At 48.3% G+C, this 26870-nt stretch overlaps 1 protein-coding gene across 10 annotated transcripts in view; it reads right to left on the bottom strand.

Annotated features, from left to right (window-relative positions):
* The window catches only part of BIN1 (bridging integrator 1), a 157721-nt gene that overhangs the window by 50758 nt on the left and 80093 nt on the right, over window positions 1-26870 (bottom strand). For all 10 annotated transcript variants that reach the window (XM_038760929.1, XM_038761011.1, XM_038761172.1 and 7 more), the window contains exons 2-5: window positions 19340-19420; window positions 8735-8789; window positions 6152-6246; window positions 5723-5818 (exon numbers count right to left, since the gene is read on the bottom strand). In XM_038760929.1, coding sequence (XP_038616857.1) covers window positions 5723-5818; window positions 6152-6246; window positions 8735-8789; window positions 19340-19420 — 327 coding nt within the window. The remainder of the gene's footprint in view (window positions 1-5722; window positions 5819-6151; window positions 6247-8734; window positions 8790-19339; window positions 19421-26870) is intronic.

Below are 26870 nucleotides of genomic sequence, written 5' to 3'. Positions count from 1 at the left end.
ATGTCTGTCTCCCCCTCTAGACTGTAAGCTCATTGTGGGCAGGGAAAGTGTCTACTATATTGATACTCTCCCAATGCTTAGTACAGTGCTCTGCACACAGTAAGTGCTCAGTAAATACAGCTGACTGACTGGCCAACTCGGTTTCTCCCTTCCTTTGCCACGGGGCTGAACATCCACCTGATGAATGGAGGATTCTGGGTCATTCCTGTCCCCAGCCAAAGACAGCACCTGTGTCATCTCCTTCCCTCTTTTCCTCCCTCCTCCCATTTCAAGAACCTTCCCAAGCGCTTAGTACAGTGCTCTGCACACAGTAAGCGCTCAATAAATACAATTGAATGAATGAATGAATGAATGAACCTCCGGTGGTTGTCCCACCACCTCCACATCAAACAGAAACTCCTCGCCATCGCTTTAAAGCACTACATCATCTTGCCCCCCTCCTACCTCACCCCCCTCACATACTTCACTTCCCTAATGCCAACCTACTCACTTACCTCAATCTGGTTTATCTCACCGCTGACCCCTCGCCCACATCCTACCTCTGACCTGAAATTCCCTTCTCCTCCATATTTCATTCATTCATTCAATCGTATTTACTGAGCGCTTACTGTGTACAGAGCCCTGTGCTAAGCACTTGAGAAGTACAAGTTGGCAACATATAGAGACGGTCCCTACCCAACAACAGGCTCACATTCATTCATTCATTCAATCGTATTTATTGAGAGCTTACTGTGTGCAGAGCACTGTACTAAGCACTTGGGAAGTACAAGTTGGCAACATATAGAGACGGACCCTACCCAACAACTGGCTCACAGTCTAGAAGGGGGAGACAGACAACAAAACAAAACATACTAAGAAAATAAAATAGAATAGTAAATATGTACAAGTAAAATAGAGTAATAAATCTGTACAAACATATATACAGGTGCTGTGGGAAGGGGAAGGAGGTAGGGCAGGGGGGATGGGGAGGGGGAAAGGAAGGAGGAGGCTCAGTCTGGGAAGGCCTCCTGGAGGAGGTGAGCTCTCAGTAGGGCTTTGAAGGGAAGTAGGGCTTTGAAGGGAAGTAGGGCTTTCACAGTCTAGAAGGAGACAGACAACAAAACAAAACATATTAACAAAATAAAATAAATAGAATAGTAAATATGCACAAGTAAAATAAATAGAGTAATAAATCTGTACAAACATATATACAGGTGCTGTGGGGAGGGGAAGGAGAAAGGGCCGGGGGGATGGGGAGGAGGAGAGGAAAAAGGGGGCTCAGTTTGGGAAGGCCTCTTCGAGAAGGTGAGCTCTCAGTAGGGCTTTGAAGGGAGGAAGAGAGCTAGCTTGGCAGATGTGTGGAGGGGGGGCATTCCAGGCCAGGGGAAGGACGTTGGCCAGGGGTCGATGGTGGGACAGGCGAGAACGAGGTACAGTGAGGAGGTTAGCGGCAGAGGAGCGGAGGGTGCGGGCTAGGCTGGAGAAGGAGAGAAGGGAGGTGAGGTATGAGGGGGCGGGGTGATGGAAATCCTTGAAGCCTAAAGTAAGGAGTTTTTGCTTGATGCATAGGTTGACAGGCAGCCACTGGAGATTTTTGAGGAGGGGAGTGACATGCCCAGAGCGTTTCTCCACAGAGATGATCTGGGCAGCATCGCGAAGTATAGACTGAAGTGGGAAGAGAAAGGAGGATGGGAGATCAGAGAGGAGGCTGATGCAGTAATCCAGTTGGGATAAAATGAGAGATTGAACCAGCAAGGTAGCAGTTTGGATGCAGAGGAAAGGGTGGATCTCGGCGATGTTGTGGAGGTGAGACCGGCAGGTTTTGGTGACGGATTGGATGTGAGGGGTGAACGAGAGAGCAGAGTCGAGGACGACACCAAGGTTGAGGGCTTGTGGACGGGAAGGATGGTAGTGCCATCTACAGTGACGGAAAAGTCAGGGAGAGGGCAGGGTTTGGGAGGGAAGATAAGGAGTTCAGTCTTGGACATATTGAGTTTAGACGGCGGGCAGACATCCAGATGGAGATGGCCTAAAGGCAGGAGTAGAGACAAGCCTGAAGGGAGGGAGAGAGAGCAGGGGCAGAGTTGTAGATTTGGGTGTCATCAGTGTAGAAATGATAGTTGAAGCCATGGGAGCAAATGAGTGTGGATAGAGAACAGATGGGGACCAAGAACTGACCCTTGAGGAACCCCTACAGTAAGGGGATGGGAGGGGGAGGAGGAGCCCACAAAGGAGACTGAGAATGAACGGCCAGAGAGATAAGACAAGAACCAGGAGAGGACAGAGTCTGTGAAGCCGAGGTTGGATAGCGTGTTGAGGAGAATGGGGTGGTCCAGAGTGTCGAAGGCAGCTGAGAGGTCGAGGAGGATTAGGATAGAGTCAGAGCCGTTGGATTTGGCAAGCAGGAGGTCACTGGTGACCTTCGAGAGGGCAGTTTTGGTGGAGTGTAGGGGACGGAAGCCAGATTGGAGGGGGTCAAGGAAAGAGTTGGTGTTGAGGAATTCGAGGTAGCGGGTGCAGATCACTCGTTCTAAGAGTTTGGAAAGGAATGGTAGGAGAGAGATAGGGCTATAACTAGAAGGGGAGGTGCGGTCAAGAGAGGGATTTTTTAGGATGGGGGAGACGTGGGCATGTTTGAAGGCAGAGGGGAAGGAACCAGTGGAGAGTGAGCAGTTGAAGATGGAAGTTAAGGAGGGGAGGAGGGAAGGGGCGAGAGATTTGAGAAGATGAGAGGGAAAGGGGATATATGAATATTTGACAGATCATCACTGCCCCCCACCTTCAAAGCCTTACTAAAATCACATCTCCTCCAAGAAGTCTTCCCTGATTAAGCCATAATTTCCGCTATTCCCTCACCCTTCTGCATTGCCCTTGCATTTGGATCCTTCCCCCGAGAAGCAGCATGGTGTAGTGGATAGAGCATGGACCTGGGAGGCAGGTAATGGGTTCTAATCCCCGCTCCACTACGTGTCTGCTATGTGACCTTGGGCAAGTCACTTCACTTCTCCGGGCCTCAGTTTCCTTATCTGTAAAATGGGGATTGGAACTGTGAGCCCCACACGGGACAGAGACTGTGTCCAACCTGATTAGTTTGTTTCTACCTTAGTACTTAGTACTGTGCCTGACACATACTAAGTGCTTAACAAATATCATCATTATTATTATTAATACTTAAGCACTTAATATTCACCTCACCCTTAGCACTCTAGAACTTACGTCCATATCGGTAATTTAATGTCTGTCTCCCCCTAGACTATAAACTCACTGTGGGCAAGGAACGTGTGTACCAACTCTGTTCTATTGTAATGTTCTCTGCACACAGTAAGCACTCAATAAATACCGCTGATCGACTGACTGACTGAACCAGGCTCCCAGGAGCATTCTGGGAAAAACCATGTGGCTCCAATGACCAGGCCAAAGGGCAAAGTGGTGCTGCCTCCAGTCCATCCAGGACCCTGGAGATTCTGGGCTCAGGGGAGGGGGGCTCAGAGTCCCAGGAGGGAGAGGACCGCACCCCAGTCAGGCAGAAACTCTTCACCCTCGGCTTCAAGGCTGTCCATCACCTCGCCCCCTCCTCCCTCACCTCCCTTCTCTCTTTCTACAGCCCATTGTGCACCCTCCGCTCCTCTGCCGCTAATCTCCTCACCGTGCCTCGTTCTCACCTGTCTCGCCGTCGACCCCCAGCCCACGTCATCCCCCTAGCCTGGAATGCCCTCCCTCCCCACATCCGCCAAGCTAGCTCTCTTCCTCCCTTCAAGGCACTACTGAGAGCTTACCTCCTCCAGGAGGCCTTCCCAGACTGAGCCCTCTCCTTCCTCTCCCCCTCCTCCCCCGTCCATCTCCCCCGCCTTACCTCCTTCCCTTCCCCACAGCACCTGTATATATGTATATATGTTTTTACGTATTTATTACTCTATTTATTTTACTTATACATATTTATTCTATTCATTTTATTCTGTTAATATGTTTTGTTTTCTGTCTCCCCCTTCTAGACTGTGAGCCCACTGTCTATAGACCATCTCTATATGTTGCCAACTTGTACTTCCCAAGCGCTTAGTACAGTGCTCTGCACATAGTAAGCGCTCAATAAATACAATTGAATGAATGAATGAATGAATGAATGAATGAACAAACAGACCCTCTTCCCTCCCCCGCCCCACCGTAGCCAGCCGGTCAGCACCTCCCTCCCCATCTGGGCGGCAAGGAACTGCCCGAGTGTGGGAGCGTCTGGAAGGGTTCCCAGGGAGGAAGCCGGCCTGCCCAGTGTCAGCCTGCCCCGTGCCAGCCTGCCGTGTCGCCCTGAGTGTTTCCATTCAAAAAGGACTTTTTCTGTTCAGCTGCAGCTGCTGGGGAGTGGGAGGGGGTGGAGAGAGAGAAGGGGAGCACTGCTCCCAGTGCTCCCAGCCTTATCCTCTCAGTGCTCCTCTCAGATTGCTTACTGCGTGCAGAGCACTGAACTAGGCGCTTGCGAAAGCACAATACAACAGAGTTGGGAGATGCGATCCCTGTCCACAAGGAATTTTTTTTTAAATGATATTTCTTAAGTGCTTCAAAGCTAATCACGTTGAACAGAATCCCTGTCCCACATACTTCCAAGCACTTAGTACAGTGCTCTGCACACAGTAAGCGCTCAATAAATACGACTGAATGAATGAATGAATTGGGCTCACGGTTTTAATCCCCATTTTACACATGAGGTAACCAAGGCACAGAGAACATTCAATCATATTTATTAAGTGCTTACTTTGTGCAGAGCACTGTACTAAGAGCTTGAGAAAGTACAATATAACAATAAATAGTGACGTTCCCCTGCTCACAACAAGCCGGTCACACAGCAGACGTGGCAGAGCAGGAATTAGAACCCAGGTCCTTCTGACTCCCAGGCCTACATAATCTAGGGGTGAGACAGACACTAAAAAAAAAACTACAAATAGGGGAAAGAGTAGGAAATAATAACAGGACCTGGGTTCTAATCCCAGCTCTGTCACTTCACTTCTCTGTGCCTCAGTTTCCTCACCTGTAAAATGGGGATTAAGGCTGTGCGTCCCCTGTGGGACGGGAAATGTGTCCGAGCTTATTAGCTCACTTTCTGAGTACAGTGCCTGGCATGTAGTGAGCGCTTAACAAATACTGTTAAAAAAATAGTAGAGTATAAGACTATACATTTATACTGGGTCAGCACTGTGGAGCTGGGATCAGTACCAAAGTGTTTAGGGAGTCTATAGCCAAATACATGGCTGATGCAATGGGGAGGGCAAAGAGGGGAAATAGAGCATGGTATAGTGGACAGAGCATGGGCCTGTCAGTCAGAAGGTCATGGGTTCTAACCCTGACTCCGCCAGGTGTCTGCTGTGTGACCTTGGGGAAGTCACTTTACTTCTCTGGGCCTCAGTTCCCTCATCTGTAAAATGGGGATTGATACTGTGGGCCTTACCTAGGACAGAGAATGTGTCCAACCCGATTTGCTTGGATCCATGCCAGTGCTTAGTTCCATGCCAGGCACATAGTAAGCACTTACCAAATCCCATCATTATCATTAATTATTACTATTAGTCTGGGCCATTCATTCATTCATTCAATCTTATTTATTGAGCGTTTACTGTGTGCACAGCACTGTACTAAGCCCTTGGAAAGTACAAGTTGGCAACATATAGAGACGGTCCCTACCCAACAACAGGCTCACAGTCTAGAAGGGGGTCTCTGGGACCACCCCTCAAGGTGTCTGAAGTCTGCGCCTTCTTACTTTGATATCCGGGAACTGGCCCAGGTACGTGTCCATGGTGAGGAGAGCCTGGTCCACCAGCTTTTGATGGAAATCTGTCCACAGCAGGTCGTTGTTCTGAAACACATATCACACGCGCGTTGACGGGCCAAGAAAACCAAGTGGGCACACAATCAGGGAAGCAAATTAAAACTAGCCTGGTCCTCTCTCTAGCCCCAGGTCCCCAGAGAGTGATAATAATATTTGTTGAGGGGGTTCTCCCTGGGCTCCTGGAGGAAAGAGGGGGAGGGAGCTTGTTGAGGGGGTCTTCTTGGGCGCCAGAAGGAGTGTGGGAGGGGAGGGGGCACTTTGAAAGGGTCTCCATGGGCTCCTGGAGGAGTCTGGGGGGAGAGGGCTTATTGAAGGGGGGGTCCCCATGGGCTCCTGGAGGGGTTTGTTGCGGTACCTCACCTCTGCGATCTTGTTCGTCTCTTCCCTTCCGGGCCACTCATGCTCGTAAACTTCCTGCAAGCATTCCGTCAGCTTTTTGGAGGCTTCATGCATTGCTGCGGGACGGAATGGGGTGGTGGGGGGTGGGAGGACAGAGAGAGACAGAGAAACAGTCCACACTCAGCGTCTGCCACCCAGGGATGGGGATTGTGTATAATAACTGTGTCTGATAATGATAATAATAGTAATGGCATTTGTTAAGCAGTTAACAAATGCCAAGCACTTGCAATTTGCTTGTATCTACCCCAGAACAAATGCCAGGCAAATGCCAAGTGCCAAGCACTGTTGTATGTACTTGGATAGATACAAGATAATCGGGTTGTCCCACGTGAGGCTCACAGTCTCAATCCCCATTTTACAAATGGGGTAATTGAGGCACAGAGAACAGTTAGAGAAGCAGCGTGGCTCAGTGGAAAGAGCACGGGCTTTGGAGTCAGAGGTCAGGGGTTCAAATCCCGGCTCTGCCAACTGTCAGCTGTGTGACTTTGGGCAAGTCACTTAACTTCTCTGTGCCTCAGTTCCCTCATCTGTAAAATGGTGATTAAGACTGTGAGCCCCACGTGGGACAACCTGATCACCTTGTATCCCCCCAGTGCTTAGAACAGTGCTTTGCACATAGTAAGCGCTTAACAAATACCATCATTATTATTATTAGTAATAATAACAATAATTCTGGTATTTGTTAAGAGCTTACTATGTGCCAGGCACTGTACCAAGTGCTAGGGTGGATACAAGCAAATCAGGTTGGACACAGTCCCTGTCCCACATGGGGATCAGTCTCCATCCCCATTTTACAGATGAGGGAACTGAGGCCCAGAGAAGTGAAGTGGCTTGCTCAAGGTCACACAGCAGACAAGTGGTGGAGCCGCGATTAGAACCCACATCCTCTGATGTCCAAGCCCATGCTCTTTCCACTAAGCCAAAGAAGCAGCATGGCATAATGGATAGAGCACAGGCTTCAGAGTCAGAATGTCATAAGTTCTATTCCTGGCTCTGCAGCTTGTAGGCTGTGTGACCTTGGGCAAGTCACTTCACTTCTCTGGGCCTCAGTTCCCTCTTCTGTAAAATGGAGATTGAGACTATGAGCCCCACATGGGACAGGGACTGTATCAAAACCAATTTACTTGTATCCACCCCAGCGCTTAGTGCCTGGCATACAGTAAGCGCTTAAAAATACCGTAATTATTATTATTAACTGTATTGGACTCTCCCAAGCGCTCAGTACAGTGCCTGCACTCAGTAGCTGTTAGCTCCTTGAAGGCAGGGACTGCAAGTAATAAATTCAGCCTGGAAGCTCATTATGGGCCTGACAGTCTGCTAATTCTGTTGTATTGTATTCTCCCAAGCACTTAGTACAATGTTCCACACATAGTAAGTGCCCAATAATATTGCTGATTCATAGCTGTATCGTTCTCTCCCAAGTGTTCAAAACAGTGTCCTGCACACAGTCAGCACCCAATAAATACCAGTGATTCATTGATTGAAGGAGTTACCCAGGCCCTGTTGAGTTCCCCCAGTCCAAAATAAGGAACCAATAGAATAGTAATGCTTCTTTCAAGCCCGCCGCCTGACTTTCACATGACTCACTGCCTGATGTCTTTTAAGCCCTGAGAAAGTGGGCTGGGATCTGACAGCAAGACTGGGCTTCAGGGGAGGGGTCCAGTCAACCAAAAGGGAGAGAGACCCCCCAAGCACACCCAACCCAGATCCTTATTCTCTTGGCCTAGGGGAGGGTCCCTTCTCACAGACCACTCCAATTTAGGACTGAGTGCCCCGTCTAGAACGTCTAGAACGGGGACTGAGTCTGACCTAATTATCCCACCCCAGAGCTTAGCACAATGCTTAGCAATAATCATTATAGTAATAACAATAGTGACAATAATAATAACAATGGTATTTGTTAACTGCTAACTATATGCCAAGCACTCGCTAAGCACCAGAGTAGGTACAGGATCATCAGGTCCCATATCGATCTAAAGTAGGAGATCAGGTATTGACTACCCATTTTGCCAGTGAAGGAACTGAGGCCCAGAGAAGTGAAGTGATTTGCCCACATAGCAGACAAGTGGCAGAGCTGCGATTAGAATTCAGGTCCTCTGACTCCCGGGCCTGAGCTCCTTCCACTAGGCCACACTGCTTCTCATAGTAAGCACTTAGAAAATACCATTATGATTAATAATGATAGTAATAATAATAATTGTGGTATTTATGCGCTTCTTATGTGCCAGGTACTGTACTAAGGAGGGTAATACAAGCAAATCAGGTTGGATACAGTCCCTGTCCCTTATCAGGTCCTAATCCCCATTTTACAGATGAGGTAACTGAGGAACAGAGAAGTGAAGTGACTTGTCCAGGATCACACAGCAGACAAGTGGCAGAGCCAGGATTAGAACACATGATTAAGGAACCGGTCATTCATTCATTCATTCAATTGTCCATGCTCAGGCTCCCACCGGAGTGGGGGTTGGGCTGGGAGCATCTCCCCCCTCCACCCAAGACCCCCCAGATGGCCAAATGAAAGCTCTCCCAGCAGAGAAGCCTGACCTTTCACAGACGCCAGGTATGTGCGGAGGTCCTTCTGCAGCCGGCTGCCCTCCGTCTGCAAAGACAAGCACAGTCAGCGATCGATCAGTCAACGGTACTGATTGATTGAAGCACGACCCCATCGGTCAACGATCTGGCCAAGTCCCCTCCCGGTCCCTTTATACATGCCCTGGGCACCTGTAGAGCCATCAGAGTTCTCTAAACCATTTCACCCATAGCACCCGTAGCTAGTTGTAGTAGTAATAGTTGTAGTAGCAGTAAGTACTGGTGGGTAGTGGTAGTTAATAGTGATAGTAGAAGCAGCAGTAGTTACTAGTAGTTGTAGCAATAGTAGTAACTTGTACTAGTAGTACTGAAGGCTCACCTCCTCCAGGAGGCCTTCCCAGACTAAGCCCCCATTTTCCTCTGTTCCCCCTCCCCTCCCCATTGCCCCGATTCCCTCCCTTTACTCTACATCCCTCCACCCCCACAGCACTTGCGTATGTATGTGCACATTTATCAGTCTACCTATTTCCCCCCCTCCTCCCCCTTTCCCCTCTCCATCCCCCGTCTTACCTCCTTCCCTTCCCCACAGCACCTGTATATATGTATATATGTTTGTACATATTTATTACTCTATTTATTTATTTTACTTGTACATATCTATTCTATTTATTTTATTTTGTTAATATGTTTGGTTTTTTTCTCTGTCTCCCCTTTCTAGACTGTGAGCCCACTGTTGGGTAGGGACTGTCTCTATATGTTGCCAACTTGTACTTCCCAAGCGCTTAATACAGTGCTCTGCACACAGTAAGCACTCAATAAATACGATTGATTGATTATTTATAGCTATAATTCTATTTATTTATACTGATGCTATTGATGCCTGTTTACTAGTTTTGATACCTGTCTCCCCCACTTTTAGATCGTGAGCCCGCTGTGGGTGGGGACTGTCTCTATTTGTTGCTGAATTGTACTTTCCAAGTGTTTAGCACAGTGCTCTGCACACAGTAAGTGCTCAATAAATGATTGAATGAATTGAATGAATGAATGAATAATAGTAGTAGTAATAGTAGTTAGGAGTAGTTGTAGGAGTAGTAAGAAGTAGTAAGTAATAATAATAATAATGGTATTTGTTAAGCGCTTACTATGTGCCAAACACAGTTCTAGGCACTGGGGTAGATACAAGGTAATCAGGTTGTCCCAAGTGGGGCTCACAGTCTTAATCCCCATTTTACAGATGAGATAACTGAGGCCCAGAGAAGTTAAGTGATTTGCCCAAAGTCACACAGCTGACAAGTGGCAGAGGTGGGATTAGAACTCACAACCTCTGACTCCCAAGCCTGGGCTCTTTCCACTAAGCCATGCTGCTTCTCTTTGTAGTGGTGGTGGTAGTAGCAGCAGCAGTAGTTACTAGTAGTTGCAGCAGTAGTAGTAATTAGCACTACCAGTAATAATAATAATAATAATAATAATAATAATAATAATAATAATAATAATAATGGCATTAAGTGCTTACTATGTGCAAAGCACTGTTCTAAGCACTGGGGAGGTTACAAGGTGATCAGGTTGTCCCACGGGGGGCTCACAGTCTTAATCCCCATTTTACAGATGCGGTAACTGAGACCCAGAGAAGTTAAGTGACTTGCCCAAAGTCACACAGCTGACAATTGGTGGAGCCAGGATTTGAACCCCTGCCCTCAGACTCCAAAGCCCATGCTCTTTCCACTGAGCCACGCTGCTTATTAGCTGCATTAATAGTAGTTAGTATTATTATTCTTAATCATAATTATTGAGCACTTAATTGTGCAAAGCACTGTACTAACTGCTTGGGAGCGTACGAGCACTTTGGAGAGTTAGAAGTAGTTGTAGCAGTAGTAAGAAGTAGTTAGTAGTGGTAGTAGGAGCAGTAGTTACTATTAACGAGTTGTCTACACGCGCTGCCTAGAATTCCTCAACAACAACTCTCTCCTCGACCCCCTCCAGTCTGGCTTCCGTCCCCTTCATTCCACGGAAACTGCGCTCTCAAAGGTCACCAATGACCTCCTGCTTGCCAAATCCAACGGCTCATACTCTGTCCTAATCCTCCTCGACCTCTCAGCTGCCTTTGACACTGTGGACCACCCCCTTCTCCTCAACACGTTATCTGACCTTGGCTTCACAGACTCCGTCCTCTCCTGGTTCTCCTCTTACCTCTCTGGTCGTTCTTTCTCAGTCTCTTTTGCAGGCTCCTCCTCCCCCTCCCATCCTCTTACTGTGGGAGTTCCCCAAGGTTCAGTGCTTGGTCCCCTTCTGTTCTCAATCTACACTCACTCCCTTGGTGACCTCATTCGCTCCCACGGCTTCAACTATCACCTCTACGCTGATGACACCCAGATCTACATCTCTGCCCCTGCTCTCTCCCCCTCCCTCCAGGCTCGCATCTCCTCCTGCCTTCAGGACATCTCCATCTGGATGTCCGCCCGCCACCTAAAGCTCAACATGTCAAAGACTGAGCTCCTTGTCTTCCCTCCCAAACCTTGTCCTCTCCCTGACTTTCCCATCTCTGTTGACGGCACTACCATCCTTCCCGTCTCACAAGCCCGCAACCTTGGTGTCATCCTCGACTCCGCTCTCTCATTCACCCCTCACATCCAAGCCGTCACCAAAACCTGCCGGTCTCAGCTCCGCAACATTGCCAAGATCCGCCCTTTCCTCTCCATCCAAACCGCTACCCTGCTAATTCAAGCTCTCATCCTATCCCGTCTGGACTACTACACTAGCCTTCTCTCTGATCTCCCATCCTCGTGTCTCTCTCCACTTCAATCCATACTTCATGCTGCTGCCCGGATTATCTTTGTCCAGAAACGCTCTGGACATATCACTCCCCTCCTCAAAAACCTCCAATGGCTACCGATCAATCTGCGCATCAGGCAGAAACTCCTCACCCTGGGCTTCAAGGCTCTCCATCACCTCGCCCCCTTCTACCTCACCTCCCTTCTCTCCTTCTACTGCCCAGCCCGCACCCTCCGCTCCTCCACCACTAATCTCCTCACTGTACCTCGCTCTCGCCTGTCCCGCCATCGACCCCCGGCCCACGTCATCCCCCGGGCCTGGAATGCCCTCCCTCTGCCCATCCGCCAAGCTAGCTCTCTTCCTCCCTTCAAGGCCCTGCTGAGAGCTCACCTCCTCCAGGAGGCCTTCCCAGACTGAGCCCCTTCTTTCCTCTCCCCCTCGTCCCCCTCTCCATCCCCGTCTTACCTCCTTCCCTTCCCCACAGCACCTGTATATATGTATATATGGTTGTACATATTTATTACTCTGTTTATTTATTTATTTATTTTACTTGTACATTTCTATCCTACTTATTTTATTTTGTTGGTATGTTTGGTTCTGTTCTCTGTCTCCCCCTTTTAGACTGTGAGCCCACTATCGGGTAGGGACTGTCTCTATGTGATGCCAATTTGTACTTCCCAAGCGCTTAGTACAGTGCTCTGCACATAGTAAGCGCTCAATAAATACGATTGATTGATTGATTGATTGATTGATAGTAACAGTAGTAGTTAGAAATAGTAGTAGCCCTTGTAGCAGCAGTAGCAGTTAGTAGTAGTAGCAGCAGCCCTTGTAATAGTAGCAGTAGTAATTAATAATAGTAGTTAATAGTGGTAGCAATAGCAGTATTAAGTGAGGAGAGGGAGAAATACCAGGATCTCTGTTATTGCAAGACCATGGAGCAAGTGCTTAATACAGTGCTCTCTACACACAGCAAGTGCTCGATAAATACCTCTGAATTATGAAAGACGAGGGGCTGAGGTGGGGGGACGACTGGGAGGAGCCTGGGGTAGGGAGAGGGTGGCCAGAAATGAGGTATCCATGGCAGGATCTGGGCCTGCTGGGAGGCAGGGAGCCGGGGAGCCTGGATCCCATTTCCAGCTCAGGGGCCTGGGCAAGCCCCTCCATCAACTCGGTTTATCCCCATGGTCAAAGGAGACCGGGCCGGGGGGCAGCCTCACCAAGGAAGCCCCTTTGATTTGCATTAGACTATGAGCCCCATGTGGGACAGGGACTAGGTCCAACCTCATTATCTTGTATCAACCCCAGCACTTAGAACAATGCCTGGCACACAATAAACACTTAAACAAATACTATTTTTTTTTAAAAGAAAAAGTGCTGGGGTAGATACAAGATAATCAGGCCGGACACAGTCCCTATCCCACTTGGGGCTCACAATCTTAATCCCCATTTTACAGATGAGGGAACTGAGGCACAGAAGTGAAGTGATTTGCCCAAGGTCACACAGCAGACAAGTGGCGGATCTGGGATTACAACTCAGGTTCTTCTTACTCCCAGGCCTGTGCTCTATCCACTAGGCCACGTAAAATACAGTGCCCTCACCTCCGCCACACAATGCTACTTGTCCAACCTGACTCACCCGCAAATCCATGCCCCCCACCAGCTATTCCAGACCTTTAACTCTCTCCTCAACCTTCTGCCACCCACCCCACAATCCCTTTCCTCTAATGACCTGGAAACAAACTTCATTAACAAAACTGATACCATCAGGATTGATCTCCCTAAAATCTCCCCTGCTCCTTTAAAGTCCCTTCCTCCTCCTGCTCCTTCATTCATTCATTCAATTGTATTTATTGAGCGCTTACTGTGTGCAGAGCACTGTACTAAGCACTTGGGAAGTACAAGTTGGCAACATATAGAGATGGTCCCTACCCAACAGTGGGCTCACAGTCTCCTTCTTCAGCTCTCCCATCTTTCCCAGTAGTATCTCAAGAGATCTCCCACCTCCTTTCAAAATCCACACCCTCCACCTGGGCTCTGACCCCATCCCATCATACCTTATTAAAATACTTGCCCCTTCCCTGACCACCATCTTCAACTGTTCACTTTCCAATGGCTTCATTCCCCAGGTCTTTCAAACAAGCTCACGTCTCCCCATCCTTAAAAAAATTCCTCCCTTGACCCCATGGCTCCAGTCTGTTATCATCCCATCTCCCTCCTACCATTCCACTCCAAACTCCTTAAGCAGGTTGTCTACACCCACTGCCTCCATTTCCTCTCCTCCAATTCTCTCCTGCCTGATTTCCGGCCCCTTCACTCCACAGAAACCACCCTCTCGAAGGTTATCAATGATCTCCTTCTTGCCAAATCCAACGGCCTCTACTCCAGCTTAATCCTCCTTGTCCTCTCAGCTGTCTTTGACACTGTTAACCACCCCTTTCTCCTGGAAACATTATCCAACCTCGGCTCCACTGACACTGTCCTCTCCTGGTTCTCCTCACCTCTCTGGCTGCTCATTCTCTTTCACAGGTTCCTCTTCTACCTTCCATCCTATGACAGTGGGGGGTCCCTCAAGACTCAGTCTAGATCCCCTTCTATTCTCCATCTACACCCACCCTCTTGGAGAATTCATTCGTTCCCATGGCTTCGACTACCATATCTACACAGATGATTCCCAAATCTCCATCTCTCAACGCTCTCCTTCTCTGCGGTCTCACATTTCCTCCTGCCTTCAGGACATCTCTATTTAGATGCCCTGTCAACAACTCAAACTAAACCTGCCCAAAACGCCTTCTTTTCCCTACCAAACCCTGTCTTGCCCCTGACTTTTCAGGCACTGTAAACAGCACTGGCAGTCTCCCTGCCACCCAAGCCCATAACCTTGGCAGTATCCCTGTCTCATCTCTCTCATTCATTACACATAATCAATGTGTTGTCGATTCAACCATCACAACATCACTAAAATCTGCCCTTTCTTCTCCATCCAAACTGCTACCAAATCGTGGCTCAGTGGAAAGAGCCCAGGCTTGGGAGTCAGAGGTCATGGGTTCTAATCCCAGCTCCGCCACTTATCAGCTGTGTGACTTTGGGCAAGTCACTTAACGTCTCTGTGCCTCAGTTCCCTCATCCGGAAAATGGTGATTAAGACCATGAGACTCATGTGGGACAACCTGATTACCTTTTATATCCTCCAGTGCTTAGAACAGTGCTTGGCACATAGTAAGCACTTAACAAATACCAAAAATTATTATTATTATTATTGATCCTCATCCTATCCTGTCTTGATTACTGCATCAGCCTCCTCACTAACCTCCCTGCCTCCTGTATCTCCTCTCTCCAATCCATACCTCACTCTGCTGCCCAATTATTTTTCTACAAAAACATTCTGTCCATGTCTCCCCACTTCTCATGAACCTCCAGCGGTTGCCCATCCACCTCCACCTCAAATGGAAACCCCTCATCGTCGGCTTTAAGGCACTCAATTAGCTCGCCCCCTGCTACCTTCTGGAATGTAAGCTGGCTGTCGGCAGGGAACAAGTCTACAATGGACTTTCCCAAGCTCCCCCGGTGGCACGAGTCAGGCCAGGGGTGGGGCCAGGGGTTGGGCCGGGGGTTCCAGGGCCCGGTGTGTCCCTCCTGAACTGGCTTCGGAGAACAAAACCCAGCTGTGAGTGAGAAGCAAGGGTACAAAGGGTCACCAGCCCAGGGAGGCGGGAGGGGCCAGGGGAGGGTCCCCGTGCCAGGCCGTGTCTGCGGCTTGGTGACTTCGCCACAACACAGGGCTCTCTGTCTGTCCAGATGGGCCAGTCCACTGGCATGGGGACTGCTCCATCCACTCTGGGGGGAGGGCAGCCCTGGCCTCGGGCGCATTAGACCGTGGACCCTCAGCAGTCAAGACCGGGGGTCCGACATCTATCTTGTCAGTCCCACTCCCCCCACCCCCGCACTTCACTAGTGCTGCCTTTTTTGAGGCCGAAAGAAGACAATCCAATGTTCGTGTTCACGTGTGCATGGGACACCATGTGAACACGTGTGTGGGTGTGCACCCCGGGGGCCACTGGCCTTGGTTCCACTGGCCACATCAGGAGACTTGTAAATGGTGACTGGGTAGCCCGAATGGCCACAATCTCGCTGAGAACCAAGCAGTCCCTGGGGAGGGTACGGCACTTTGCACACAGCTCCGCCACTTGTCATCTATGTGACTTTGGGAAAGTCACTTAACTTCTCTGGGCCTCAGTTACCTCATCTGTAAAATGGGGATTAAGACTGTGTTACCCGCGTGGGACAACCTGATTACTTTGTATCTACCCCAGCACTTACAACAGTGCTAGGCACATAGTAACTGCTTAACAAATACCATTATTATTATTATTATTATTATTAAGCACTAAATAAATAAGATTGAATGAATGAATAATGGAAGCCCGGCTGCCAAACAGGGAGGAAAGAAGATAAACTGGAACACAGAGTCTGACTGAAGGATGAGGGGACAGATAGAGAGAGTGGCAGAGAACCAGGTGGGATTTCTGTCCCTCACTGAAAGACGGGATTACAGGAGGCTAATCCTGCATATTTATAGTAGCCGACGAAGACAGCAGCTGGATTAGCTGGCCCAGAAAACCGTAGAAATCAGCAGCCAGGGCTGGGGGGTGCAGGTGGAGGTGGGAGGGTACAAAGGGTACTCAACCGGGAAGGAAAGGCCAGTTTGCAGAACATGGAGACTGAAACCCATTCCCCACGGGCAGAATTATCACATTTCTTTTTCAGTGGTAGTTACTGAGCAGTTACTGTGTGCAGAGCACTATACTGAGTGCTTGGGAGAGTATTATATGGCTGTAAGCTCGCTGTGGGCAGGGAACGTGTCTATTTTTTGTTGCATTGTCCTCTCCCAAGCATTTAGTACAGTGAGGAAGTGCTCAATAAGTAAAATTGAATTGAATGATGAACAGAGTTGGTAGATTCCTTCCCTGCCCTCGATGAGCTTACTGTCTAGAGGGGGAGACAGACATTAATATAAATAAATAAGTTATGGATAAGGTGGACATAATTACTGTCGGGCTGAGGGAGGGGTGAATAAAGGGTGTAAATCCCAAGTGCGAGGCCTATGCAGACGGGAGTGGGAGAAGAAGAAATGAGAATTTAGTGGAGAAAGGCCTCAAACAGGAGTAAAGCAGGAACAATGAGGTTCCAGAACATATATAGTCTCTGAGCATCAATTAAATCAATCTTTCAAAGGCATTTATTGAGCACTTATCATATACAGAGAGCACTGTACTAAATGCTTAGGAGAATACCTGTGTATTAGTGCCTGTCTCCCCCTCTAGACTGTAAGCTCATTGTAGGCAGGGAATTGGTCTGTTTATTGTTATATTGTACTCTCCCAAGCACTCAGTACAGTGCTTTGCACACAGTAAGTGCTCAAAAAATATGATTGATTAAATGAATGAATGAATGAATGAATACATGGCGTAGTGGATAGAACACGGGCTTGGGAGTCAGAAGGTCATGGGTTCTAATCCTGACTCCACCACTTGTCTGCTCTGTGACCTTGGGCAAGCCACTTCACTTCTCTGGGCCTCAGTTACTGCATCTGTAAAATGGGGATTAAGACTATGCACCCCACATGGAGAAACCTGATTACCTTGTATCAGTTACCTCAACTGTACAATAGGGATGAAGACTGTGAGCCCCACGTGGGACAACTTGATTACCTTGTATCTAGCCCAGCACTTCGAACAGTGCTTGGTACATAGTAAGCGCTTAACAAGTACCATAATTTTAATTATAATTAGTGTATAGAGCACAGGCCTGGGAGTAAGAAGGTCATGAGTTCTAATCCTGGCTCTGCCACTTGTCTGCTGTGTGGCCTTGGGCAAGTCACTTCACTCCTCTGTGCCTCAGTTACCTCATCTGTAAAATGGGAACTAAGACTGTGAGCCCTATGCGAGACAGGGACTGTGTCCAACCCAATCAGCTTGGATCCACGCCAGCCTGGCATATAGTAAGCACTTAACAAATACCGTAATTATTAATACCTTACAAGATAATTGGAAAGGTACAGTACAAAAGAGTTGGTAGACACTTTCACTGTTCGCAAGGAGCTTACAGTCTAGAAGGGGAAGACAGTCAAATAAATACAGGTAGGGAAAATGGCAAGATATAAGAATATGGATATAAGTGCTGTGGGGCTGAGGGTAGGGTGAATACCAAGTGCTTAATGGGGACAGAACCAAGTATTCAGATGTAGTGGGAAGATAGGAGGGAGCGAGCTGATTGAATGCTTTAAAGCTGATGGATTGGAGTTTCTATTTGATGTGGAGATGGATAGGCAACCACCAGCGGTTCTTGAGGAGATGTGTGCTGAATGTTTTCACGGAAAAACTATCCAGGTAACAGAGTGAAATAAGGACAGGAGTGGGGAGAGACAGGAGGCAGGGAGGTCAGCAAGGAGGCTGAGGCAGTAGTCAAGGCAGGAAAGGATAAGTGCTTGGATCACCATTGTGACCGTTTGGATGGAGAGGAAAGAGCATCAAAACTCTGTTCACCTTGACCCAGCTCTGCTGGGAGGGATGGGATGTGGGGAGAATGAATTCATTCATTCAATCATAGTAAGCGCTTACTGTGGCAGAGCCCTATACTAAGCACTTGGGAGAGTACAATACAACAATAAACACACACATTCCCTGCCCACAAAGAGCTTACAGTCCAGAGGCAGAGGAGAAAAACATGAATATAAGTAAATAAATGACAGATATGGACATAAGTGCTGTGTGGCTGGGGGCGAGGAGAACTAAGGGAGCAAGTCAGGGTGACAAGAAGGGAGTGGGAGAAGAGGAAAGGGGGATTAGGCAGTGAAGACCTCTTGGGGGAGATGTGCCTTCAATAAGGCTTTGAAGAGGGGGGACAATAATTGTCTGTCAGGCATGAAGAGGGAGGGCGTTCTAGGCCAGAGGCAGGAAGTGGGCAAGGGGTCGACTGAGAGACAGGTGAGATGGAGGCACAGTGAGAAGGTTAGCATTTTTGAAGTGAAGTGTGTGGGCTGGGTTGTAGAAGGAGAGTAGCAAGATGAGATAGGAGGGGGCAAGGTGATGGGAGTGCTTTAAAGTCAATGGTGAGGAATTTTTGTTTGATACGGAGGTGGATGGACAATCACTGGAGTTTTTTGAGGAGTGGGGTGACATGTCCTAAACGTTTTTGTAGAAAAATGATCCGGGCAATAGAGTGTAGTATGCATCAGAGTGGAGAGAAGCAGGAGGCTGGGCAGTCAGCAACGAGGCTGATGCAGTAATCTAGATGGGATAGGATGAATGATTGCATTAATGTGGTAGGGAAAGGGCAGATTTTAGCGATGTTACAAAGGCAGGATTTGGTGACAGATTGAATATGTGGGTTGAATGAGAGAGAGGAGTCAAGGATAATGCCAAACCTATGGGATTTTGAGACAGGAAGGATGATGGTGTCGTCTACAGTGATGGGAAAGTCAAGGGGAGGACAGGGTTTGGGTGGGAAGATAAGGAGTTCTGTTTTGAATGACTGTGGCACAATAACCAAACAACTGCTGGATGGAGAGCTGAAATTGGAAAACTGAAAACCCGGAGGGCAGAGGAAGCACTTAAAGGTCACGGTCAAACCCAAGCCTGAGAAAACACTGAATCTCAGTTGAGCACTGGGAGCCCGGGGCTGAGGAAGGCCCAGCACGACGCACTGCCAGCAAAGAGAGAGTGGCTCTCCCTGACCGAAAGCTTTGTGTAGAAGCTCCCAGTCTTCCAGACCCAGCTCCTGCCCCATCCGACCCCTCCCTGCCTCCGGACCCCGGCGGACCCCCGCCCCTGTGGACCCCACGGCCTCGCTCACCAGCTGCTTGTTGAAGTTGAGGACGCACTGCTCGAATTGCTCATCCTTGGTCTCATCAGCCTTCCCCAGCTTCTGCAGGACCTGGACCGGAGGGAGGAAGGGAGTGTCAATCAGTCCATTCTATTTATTGAGCACTTACTGTGTGCAGAGCTCTGTACTAAGGGCTTGGCAGAGTACAATTCGACAACAGAACAGACACAGTCCCTGTCCACAACGAGCGGAAAGTCTAGAGGGGGAGGCGGACATGAACAAAAATAAATGTATTACAGATATGGACATAAGTGCCGTGGGGCTTGGAGAGGGGATGAATATTCACTTATTCATTCAAATATATTTTTTAAGCACTTACTCTATGCAGACACTGCACTAGAAGCTTGGGAGAGCACAATACAACAGGCATATTCCCTGCCCACAATGAGCTTACAGTCTAGAGAGGGGGAAAGACACGAATATAAATAAATATATACAGATATGGACATAAATGCTGTGGGGCTGGGAAAAGGGAGGAATATTCATTCATTCAATAGTTATTTACTGAACACTTACTATGTGCAGAGTACTGTACTAAGTGCTTGGGAGAGTACAATATAATATTCAGACCAACACATTCCCTGCCCACAGTGAGCTGGCAGTCTCGAGGGGGAGGCAGACATGAATATAAATAAATGTATTACAGATAAGGACGTACGGGCTGAGGGTCTGGGAAAGGGGATAAATATTCACTCATTCATTCCAGCATTTAGAACAGTGCCTTGCATATGGTAAACACTTAATAAATGCCATTATTATTATTATTATTATTATTATTCCATCATATTTATTGAGTGCTTACTGTGTGCAGAGCACTGTACTAACCCCTTGGAAGAGTACAACAATAAACAGACACATTCCCTGCCCACAATGAGCTTATAGTCTAGAGGCAGGGGAAACAGATATGAATAAAAATAAATTACAGATTTGGACATAATAATAGTAATGATGGCATTTATTATGCGCTTACTATGTGCAAAGCACTGTTCTAAGAACTGGGGAGGATACAAGGTGATCAGGTTGTCCCACGGGGGGTTCACAGTCTTAACCTCCATTTTACAGATGAGGGAACTGAGGCCCAGAGAAGTTAAGTGACTTGCCCAAAGTCACACAGCTGACAATTGGCAGGGCCGGAATTTGAACCCGTGACGTCTGACTCCAAAGCCCGGGCTCTTTCCACTGAGCCACGCTGCTTCTCTCTTCTCTACGCTTCTTCTACATAAATGCTGTGGGCTGGGAGTGGGGAATGAACATTCACTCATTCAATCACATTCATTCATTCAATCGTATTTATTGAGTGCTTACTTTATGTAGAGCACTGTACTAAGCGCTTGGGAAGTACAAGTCGGCAACAGATAGAGACGGTATATTGAGCGCTCATAAAAGAGAGTGGGTGTTTGAGCATGAGAGAGGCAGAGAGGGTGACCAAGGCGGGGCAGAGAGAGGTCCAACACTGCCAGGAAGAGAGGAGGAAGCAGGGAAGGTGCTTTCCCTTCCCACCTTACCCACCCCAGCCCTGTCCACAGCTTTGCCTAATAATGATAATAATAAACGGGGTGTTTGCTAAACAGTGTTTTAAGCACTTACTATGTGCCACACACGGTACTAAGTGCTGAGGCAGATGAAAGATAAGATAATTGGACACAGTTCTTGTCCCACAAGGGGGCTCACAGGTTTAAGAAGCAGCATGACCTAGTGGAAAGAGCCCAGGCCTGGGAGCCAGAGGACTCAGGTCCTAATCACAGCTCCTCCACTTAATAATTACGAGACTTGTTAAGCGCTTATTACGTGCGGAGCACTGGGGTAAATACAAGTCCAACTCTCTCCTGGACCCCCTCCAATCTGGCTTCCGTCCCCTACACTCCACCGAAACTGCCCTCTCAAAGGTCACTGATGACCTCCTTCTTGCCAAATCCAATGGCTCCTACTCCATCCTAATCCTCCTCGACCTCTCAGCTGCCTTTGACACTGTCGACCATCTCCTTCTCCTCAACACGTTATCCAACCTTGGCTCCACAGAATCCATCCACTCCTGGTTCTCCTCCTATCTCTCCAGCCATTCATTCTCAGTTTCCTTAATGGACTCCTCCTCCCCCTCCCATCTCCTAACTGTGGGGGTCCCTCAGGGTTCAGCTCTTGGTGCCCTTCCATTCTCCATCTATACTCACTCTCTTACCTGTATATATGTATATATGTTTGTACATATTTGTTACTCTATTTATTTTACTTGTACATATCTATTCTATTTATTTTATTTTGTTAGTATGTTTGGTTTTGTTCTCTGTCTCCCCCTTTTAGACTGTGAGCCCACTGTTGGGTAGGGTCTGTCTCTATATGTTGCCAACTTGTACTTCCCAAGCGCTTAGTACAGTGCTCTGCACACAGTAAGCGCTCAATAAATACGATTGATGATGATGATGATGATGGTGAACTCATTCACTCCTATGGCTTCAACTATCATCTCTACGCAGATGACATCCAAATCTACATCTCCACCCCTGTTCCCTCTCCCTCCCTCAGGCTCGTATCTCCTCCTGCCTTCAGGACATCTCCACCTGGATGTCCGCCCGCCATCTAAAACTCAACATATCCAAGACTGAGCTCCTTAACTTCCCTCCCAAACCCTGTCCCCTCCCTGACTTTCCCGTCACTGTAGACGGCACTACCATCCTTCCTGTCTCACAAGCCCGCAACCTTGGTGTCATCCTCGACTCCGCTCTCTCATTCACCTCACACATCCGATCCATCACTAAAACCTGCCAGTCTCACCTACACAACATCGCCAAGATCCACCCTTTCCTCTCCATCCAAACTGCTACCTTGTTCGTATAATTTCTCATCATATCCCGACTGGATTACTGCATCAGCCTCCTTTCTGATCTCCTATCCTCCTGTCTCTCCCCACTTCAGTCTATACTTCACTCTGCAGCCTGGATTATCTTTTTACTAAAATGCTCTGGGCATGTCGCTCCCCTCCTCAAAAATCTCCAATGGTTGCCTATCAACCTTCGCATGAAGCAAAAACTCCTCACTCTCGGCTTCAAAGTTCTCCATCCACTTACCCTCTCCTAACTCACCTCTCTTCTCTTCTTCTCCATCCCAGCCCGCACCCTCCACTCCTCTGGTGCTGCTAACCTTCTCACTGTGCCTTGTTCTCTCCTGCCCCACCGCCGACCCCTAGCCCATGTCCTATCTCTGGCCTGGAATGCCCTTCCTCCTCACATCCTCCAAACTAGCTCTCTTCCCCTCTTCAAAGCCCTACTGAGAGCTCACCTCCTCCGGGAGGCCTTCCCAGACTGAGCCCCCATTTTCCTCTGCTCCTCCTCCCCTCCCCATCGCCCCTACTCCCTCCCTCTGCTCCCTTCCCAGCCCCACAGCACTTGTGTATATTTGTACATATTTATTACTCCATTTTATTAATGATGTGTACATATGTATAATTCTATTTATCTACTTAGATGCTCCTGATGCCTGTCTACTTGTTTTGTTTTGTTGTCTGTTTCTCCCTTCTAGACTGTGAGCCCGTTGTTGGGTAGGGATTGTCTCTGTTGCCGAATTGTACTTTCCAAGCACTTAGTTCAGTGCTCGGCACACAGTAAGTGCTCAACAAATATGATTGAATGAATGAATGAAGTTCAACAGGTTGGACACAATCCCTGTCCCACATGGGTCTCAACTCTTAATTCCCATTTTACAGATGAGGTAACTGAGACCCAGAGAAGTGAAGTGACTTGCCCAAGGTCACACAGCAGACACGTGACGGAGCTATTTTTCCAGTAGCTTAGGACAGTGCTCTGCACACAGAAATAAATACAATTGAATGAATAAATGAATGAATTAGAATCCAGGTTCTTCTCCCTCCCTGGCCCGAGCTCTATCCACTAAGCCATGCTGCCTCTTGTCTGCTCTGTGATGTTGGGTGAGACACTTAGCTTCTCTGTGCCTTAGTTACTTCATCTGTCAAATGAGGATTAAGATTGTGAGCCCTTTGTAGGACAGGAACTGTGTCCAAACTGTCTTGTAGCTACCGCAGCACTTAGTATAGTGCCTGGTACATAATAAGTGCTTCACAAATGCCACAAAAGAAAGATGGAGGGGTTTATGGGGGGAAAGTATTTCATTCCCATTTTACAGATGAGGAAACTGAGGCCTAGAGAAGTTAAGTAACTTGCCCAAGGTCATGAGACAGGCAACTAGCAATGGAAAGTGCACGGGCTTGGGAGTCAGAGATAGTGGGTTCTAATCCCAGCTCCGCCACTTGTCAGCTGTGTGACTTTGGGCAAGTCACTTAACTTCTCTGTGCCCCAGAGAAGCCCGCACCCTCCACTCCTCTGACGCTAATCTCCTCACCGTGCCTCGTTCTCGCCTGTCCCACCGTAGACTCCTGGCCTACATCATCCCCCTGGCCTGGAATGCCCTTCCTCCGCACATCCGCCAAGTCTCTTCCTCCCTTCAAAGCACTAGAGAGCTCACCTCCTCCAGGAGGCCTTCCCAGGTTGAGCCCCCTCCTTCCTCTCCCCCTCGTTCCCCTCCCCATAGCACCTGTATATATGTATATATGTTTGTATGTATTTATTACTCTATTTATTTTATTTGTACATATTTATTCTATTTATTTTATTTTGTTAATATGTTTTGTTTTGTTCTCTGTCTCCCCCTTCTAGACTGTGAGCCCACTGTTGGGTAGGGATCATCTCTATATGTTGCCAACTTGTACTTCCCAAGCACTTAGTACAGTACTCTGCACACAGTAAGCGCTCAATAAATACGATTGAATGAATGAATGAATGAATAAAATGGGGATTAAGATTGTGAGCTCCACGTGGGACAACCTGATGACCTTGTATCCCCCCTCAGCACATATTACAGTGCTTGGCACATAGTATGGGCTTAACAAATACCATCATCAATTGAGATTAGAACTCTGGACCTCTAACTACCCAGCCCAGGCTCTTACTACTAGGCCATGCTGCTCCTTCCTCATCCCCCAACCATTCTTGCCCTCAGCTAGGCACCCTGGCCAGAGAGGGAGGGAGGCTTGGGGGGCACAGGAAGTGTGGGGGTCTGGCTGGAGAGCCCTGGTGCTCCGGACAAGAGCCCCCCACTCCCCCAGCCTGAGAGAGGGAAGGGAGGCGCCCCTTCATCCAGCCCCCAGACCCTCCATTAATCCCGAGCTCCTGTAACTGGCTTTAAATTCCTATGCCAAGCTGCATCCGCCCTTCTTTCCTTCCAGGGGACTCTCCCATCCAGATTGGGCACAACCAGGGCAGGCACTCAGAGAAAGCAGGGCTCGAGATGCCGCGATCACGACCCCTCGTCCTCGGTAGCCCAGCGATGGCACCCAGTGGGGCCGTGGGAGTCTGTGGTAATAATAACAATAATAATAATAATGGCATTTATTAGGCACTTACTATATGCAAAGCACTGTTCTAAGTCCTGGGGAGGTTACAAGGTGATCAGATTGCCCCACGGGGGGCTCACAGTCTTCATCCCCATTTTACAGATGAGGGAACTGAGGCTCAAAGAAGTTAAGTGACTTGCCCAAAGTCACAAAGCTGACAATTGGCGGAGCTGGGATTTGAACCCATGAACTCTGACTCCAAAACCCGGGCTCTTTCCACTGAGCCACACTGCTTCTAATGGCTTCTGTGATAGTGGTCCTCCAATCAACTCTCACCATCGAAATCTTGCCCTCGTCCTGCCTCTGGCCTGGAATGCCCTCTCTCCTCAAAGCCAGCAGAAAATTACACTCCCTTCCTTCAGAGTCTTATTGAAAGCACATAGCGTGGCTTTGTATGAGAAACAGTGTGGCTTACTGGCAAGAGCACGGGCTTGGGAGTCGGAGGACGTGGGTTCTAATTCCAGCTCCACCACTTGTCTGCTATGAAACCTTGGGCAAGCCACTTAACTTTTCTGGGCCTCAGTTACTTCATCTGGAAAATGGGGATTAAAACTGTGAGTCCCACATGGGACAAACTGATTACCTTGTATCTACCCCAGTGCTTAGAACAGTGCTTGGCACATAGTTAGCACTTCACAAATACCATTATTATTATTATTCCCTCCAATAGTACTTCCCTGATTAAGCCCCCTTTTCTCTCCTCCTACTCCCTTTGGCATTGCCCTGACTTGCTCCCTTTGTTCTTCCCCCCTCCCAGCCCAACAGCACTTAAATCCTTATCTGTTATTCATTTATTTCTATTAATGTCTGTCTCCCCTGTCTAGACTGTAAGCTTGTTATGGGCAATGAATGTATCTGTTTACTGTCTTGTACTCTCCCAAGTGCTTAGTACAGTGCTCTGCACACAGTAAGCACTCACTTAATATGATTGAATGAATGAATGAATGAATGCATGCACGAATGACTCCCCCCACTCCAAGCCCTGACACCAATTCAGGGTCCCCTCCCCACCCTGGTACCCCACTCCCTCCCTCTGCCCCTCCTTTAACAGTCAACAGCTGTGTCCTGCCACCTGCCAACCCAAGACCACAACCTGAAGCTCTCCCCGGGTGGGACAAGTTACCCTTGACTGGAACTGCAACAAGAGAGATGGAGGTTAGACTTCAGGAAGACCTAGACTCTAAAGAACTTCCCAAAGTCAGCCAGAAGTGACTGAAGAATAGATTCCAGCCTGGATGAGAGAATCGAGGCAAGATCTAGCCTGGAGGCAGAGGTATGATCACGATGACCTCTCAAGGACCTCAACTTTAGCCCCAGTGGACAGAGCCCTACGGCTGCCCCCGTCCCTTCATTCATTCAATCGTATTTACTCCCTTCCCTCTCTTCCAAAGCCAGGGAGGTGGATGTTTGGGGGTTTTTTGTTTTTTTTTTTAAGTGGTATTTAAGTGCTTACTATGTGCTAGGCACTGTACTAAGTGCTACTAAGTGCTGGGGTAGATCAGTCAGTCAGTTCATTGTATTTACTGTGTGCAGAGCACTGTACCAAGCACTCAGGAGTGTACAACAGAACAAAAGACACATTCCCTGCCCATAACAAGCTTACAGTCTAAGAGGAGATAGACTTAATATAAATAAATAAATTACAGATAGGAACACAAGCTAATCTGTTGGGACACAGTCCCTGTCCCACATGGGGCTCACAGACTTAATCGCCATTTTACATTTGAGGGAACTGAGGCCCAGATAAGTGAAGTAACTTGCCCAAGGTCACACAGCAGACAGGTGGCAGAGCTGGAATTAGAACCCAGGTCCTTCTTACTCCCAGGACCACACTCTATCCACTCCCCCTTCTAGACTGTGAGCCCGCTGTTGGGTAGGGACCGTCTCTATATGTTGCCAACTTGTACTTCCCAAGCGCTTAGTACAGTGCTCTGCACACAGTAAGCACTCAATAAATACGATTGAATGAATGAATGAATAGGCCCCACTGCTTCTGAACAAAAGGGAGCTTGGCTTGGTGTGGGAAGGCTGAAGAAAATGCCAGCACCCTCTCTTATCAATCAATCACTCAGATTGATTGAGCAGGTGCTCTGTGTAGAG

The sequence above is a fragment of the Tachyglossus aculeatus genome, chromosome 1 (assembly GCF_015852505.1).
Source record: "Tachyglossus aculeatus isolate mTacAcu1 chromosome 1, mTacAcu1.pri, whole genome shotgun sequence".
In the NCBI taxonomy this organism is placed as follows: Eukaryota; Metazoa; Chordata; class Mammalia; order Monotremata; family Tachyglossidae; genus Tachyglossus; species Tachyglossus aculeatus.
The sequence above is the reverse complement of the archived record's forward strand: the minus strand, read 5'-3'. Positions and strand labels throughout refer to the sequence as shown.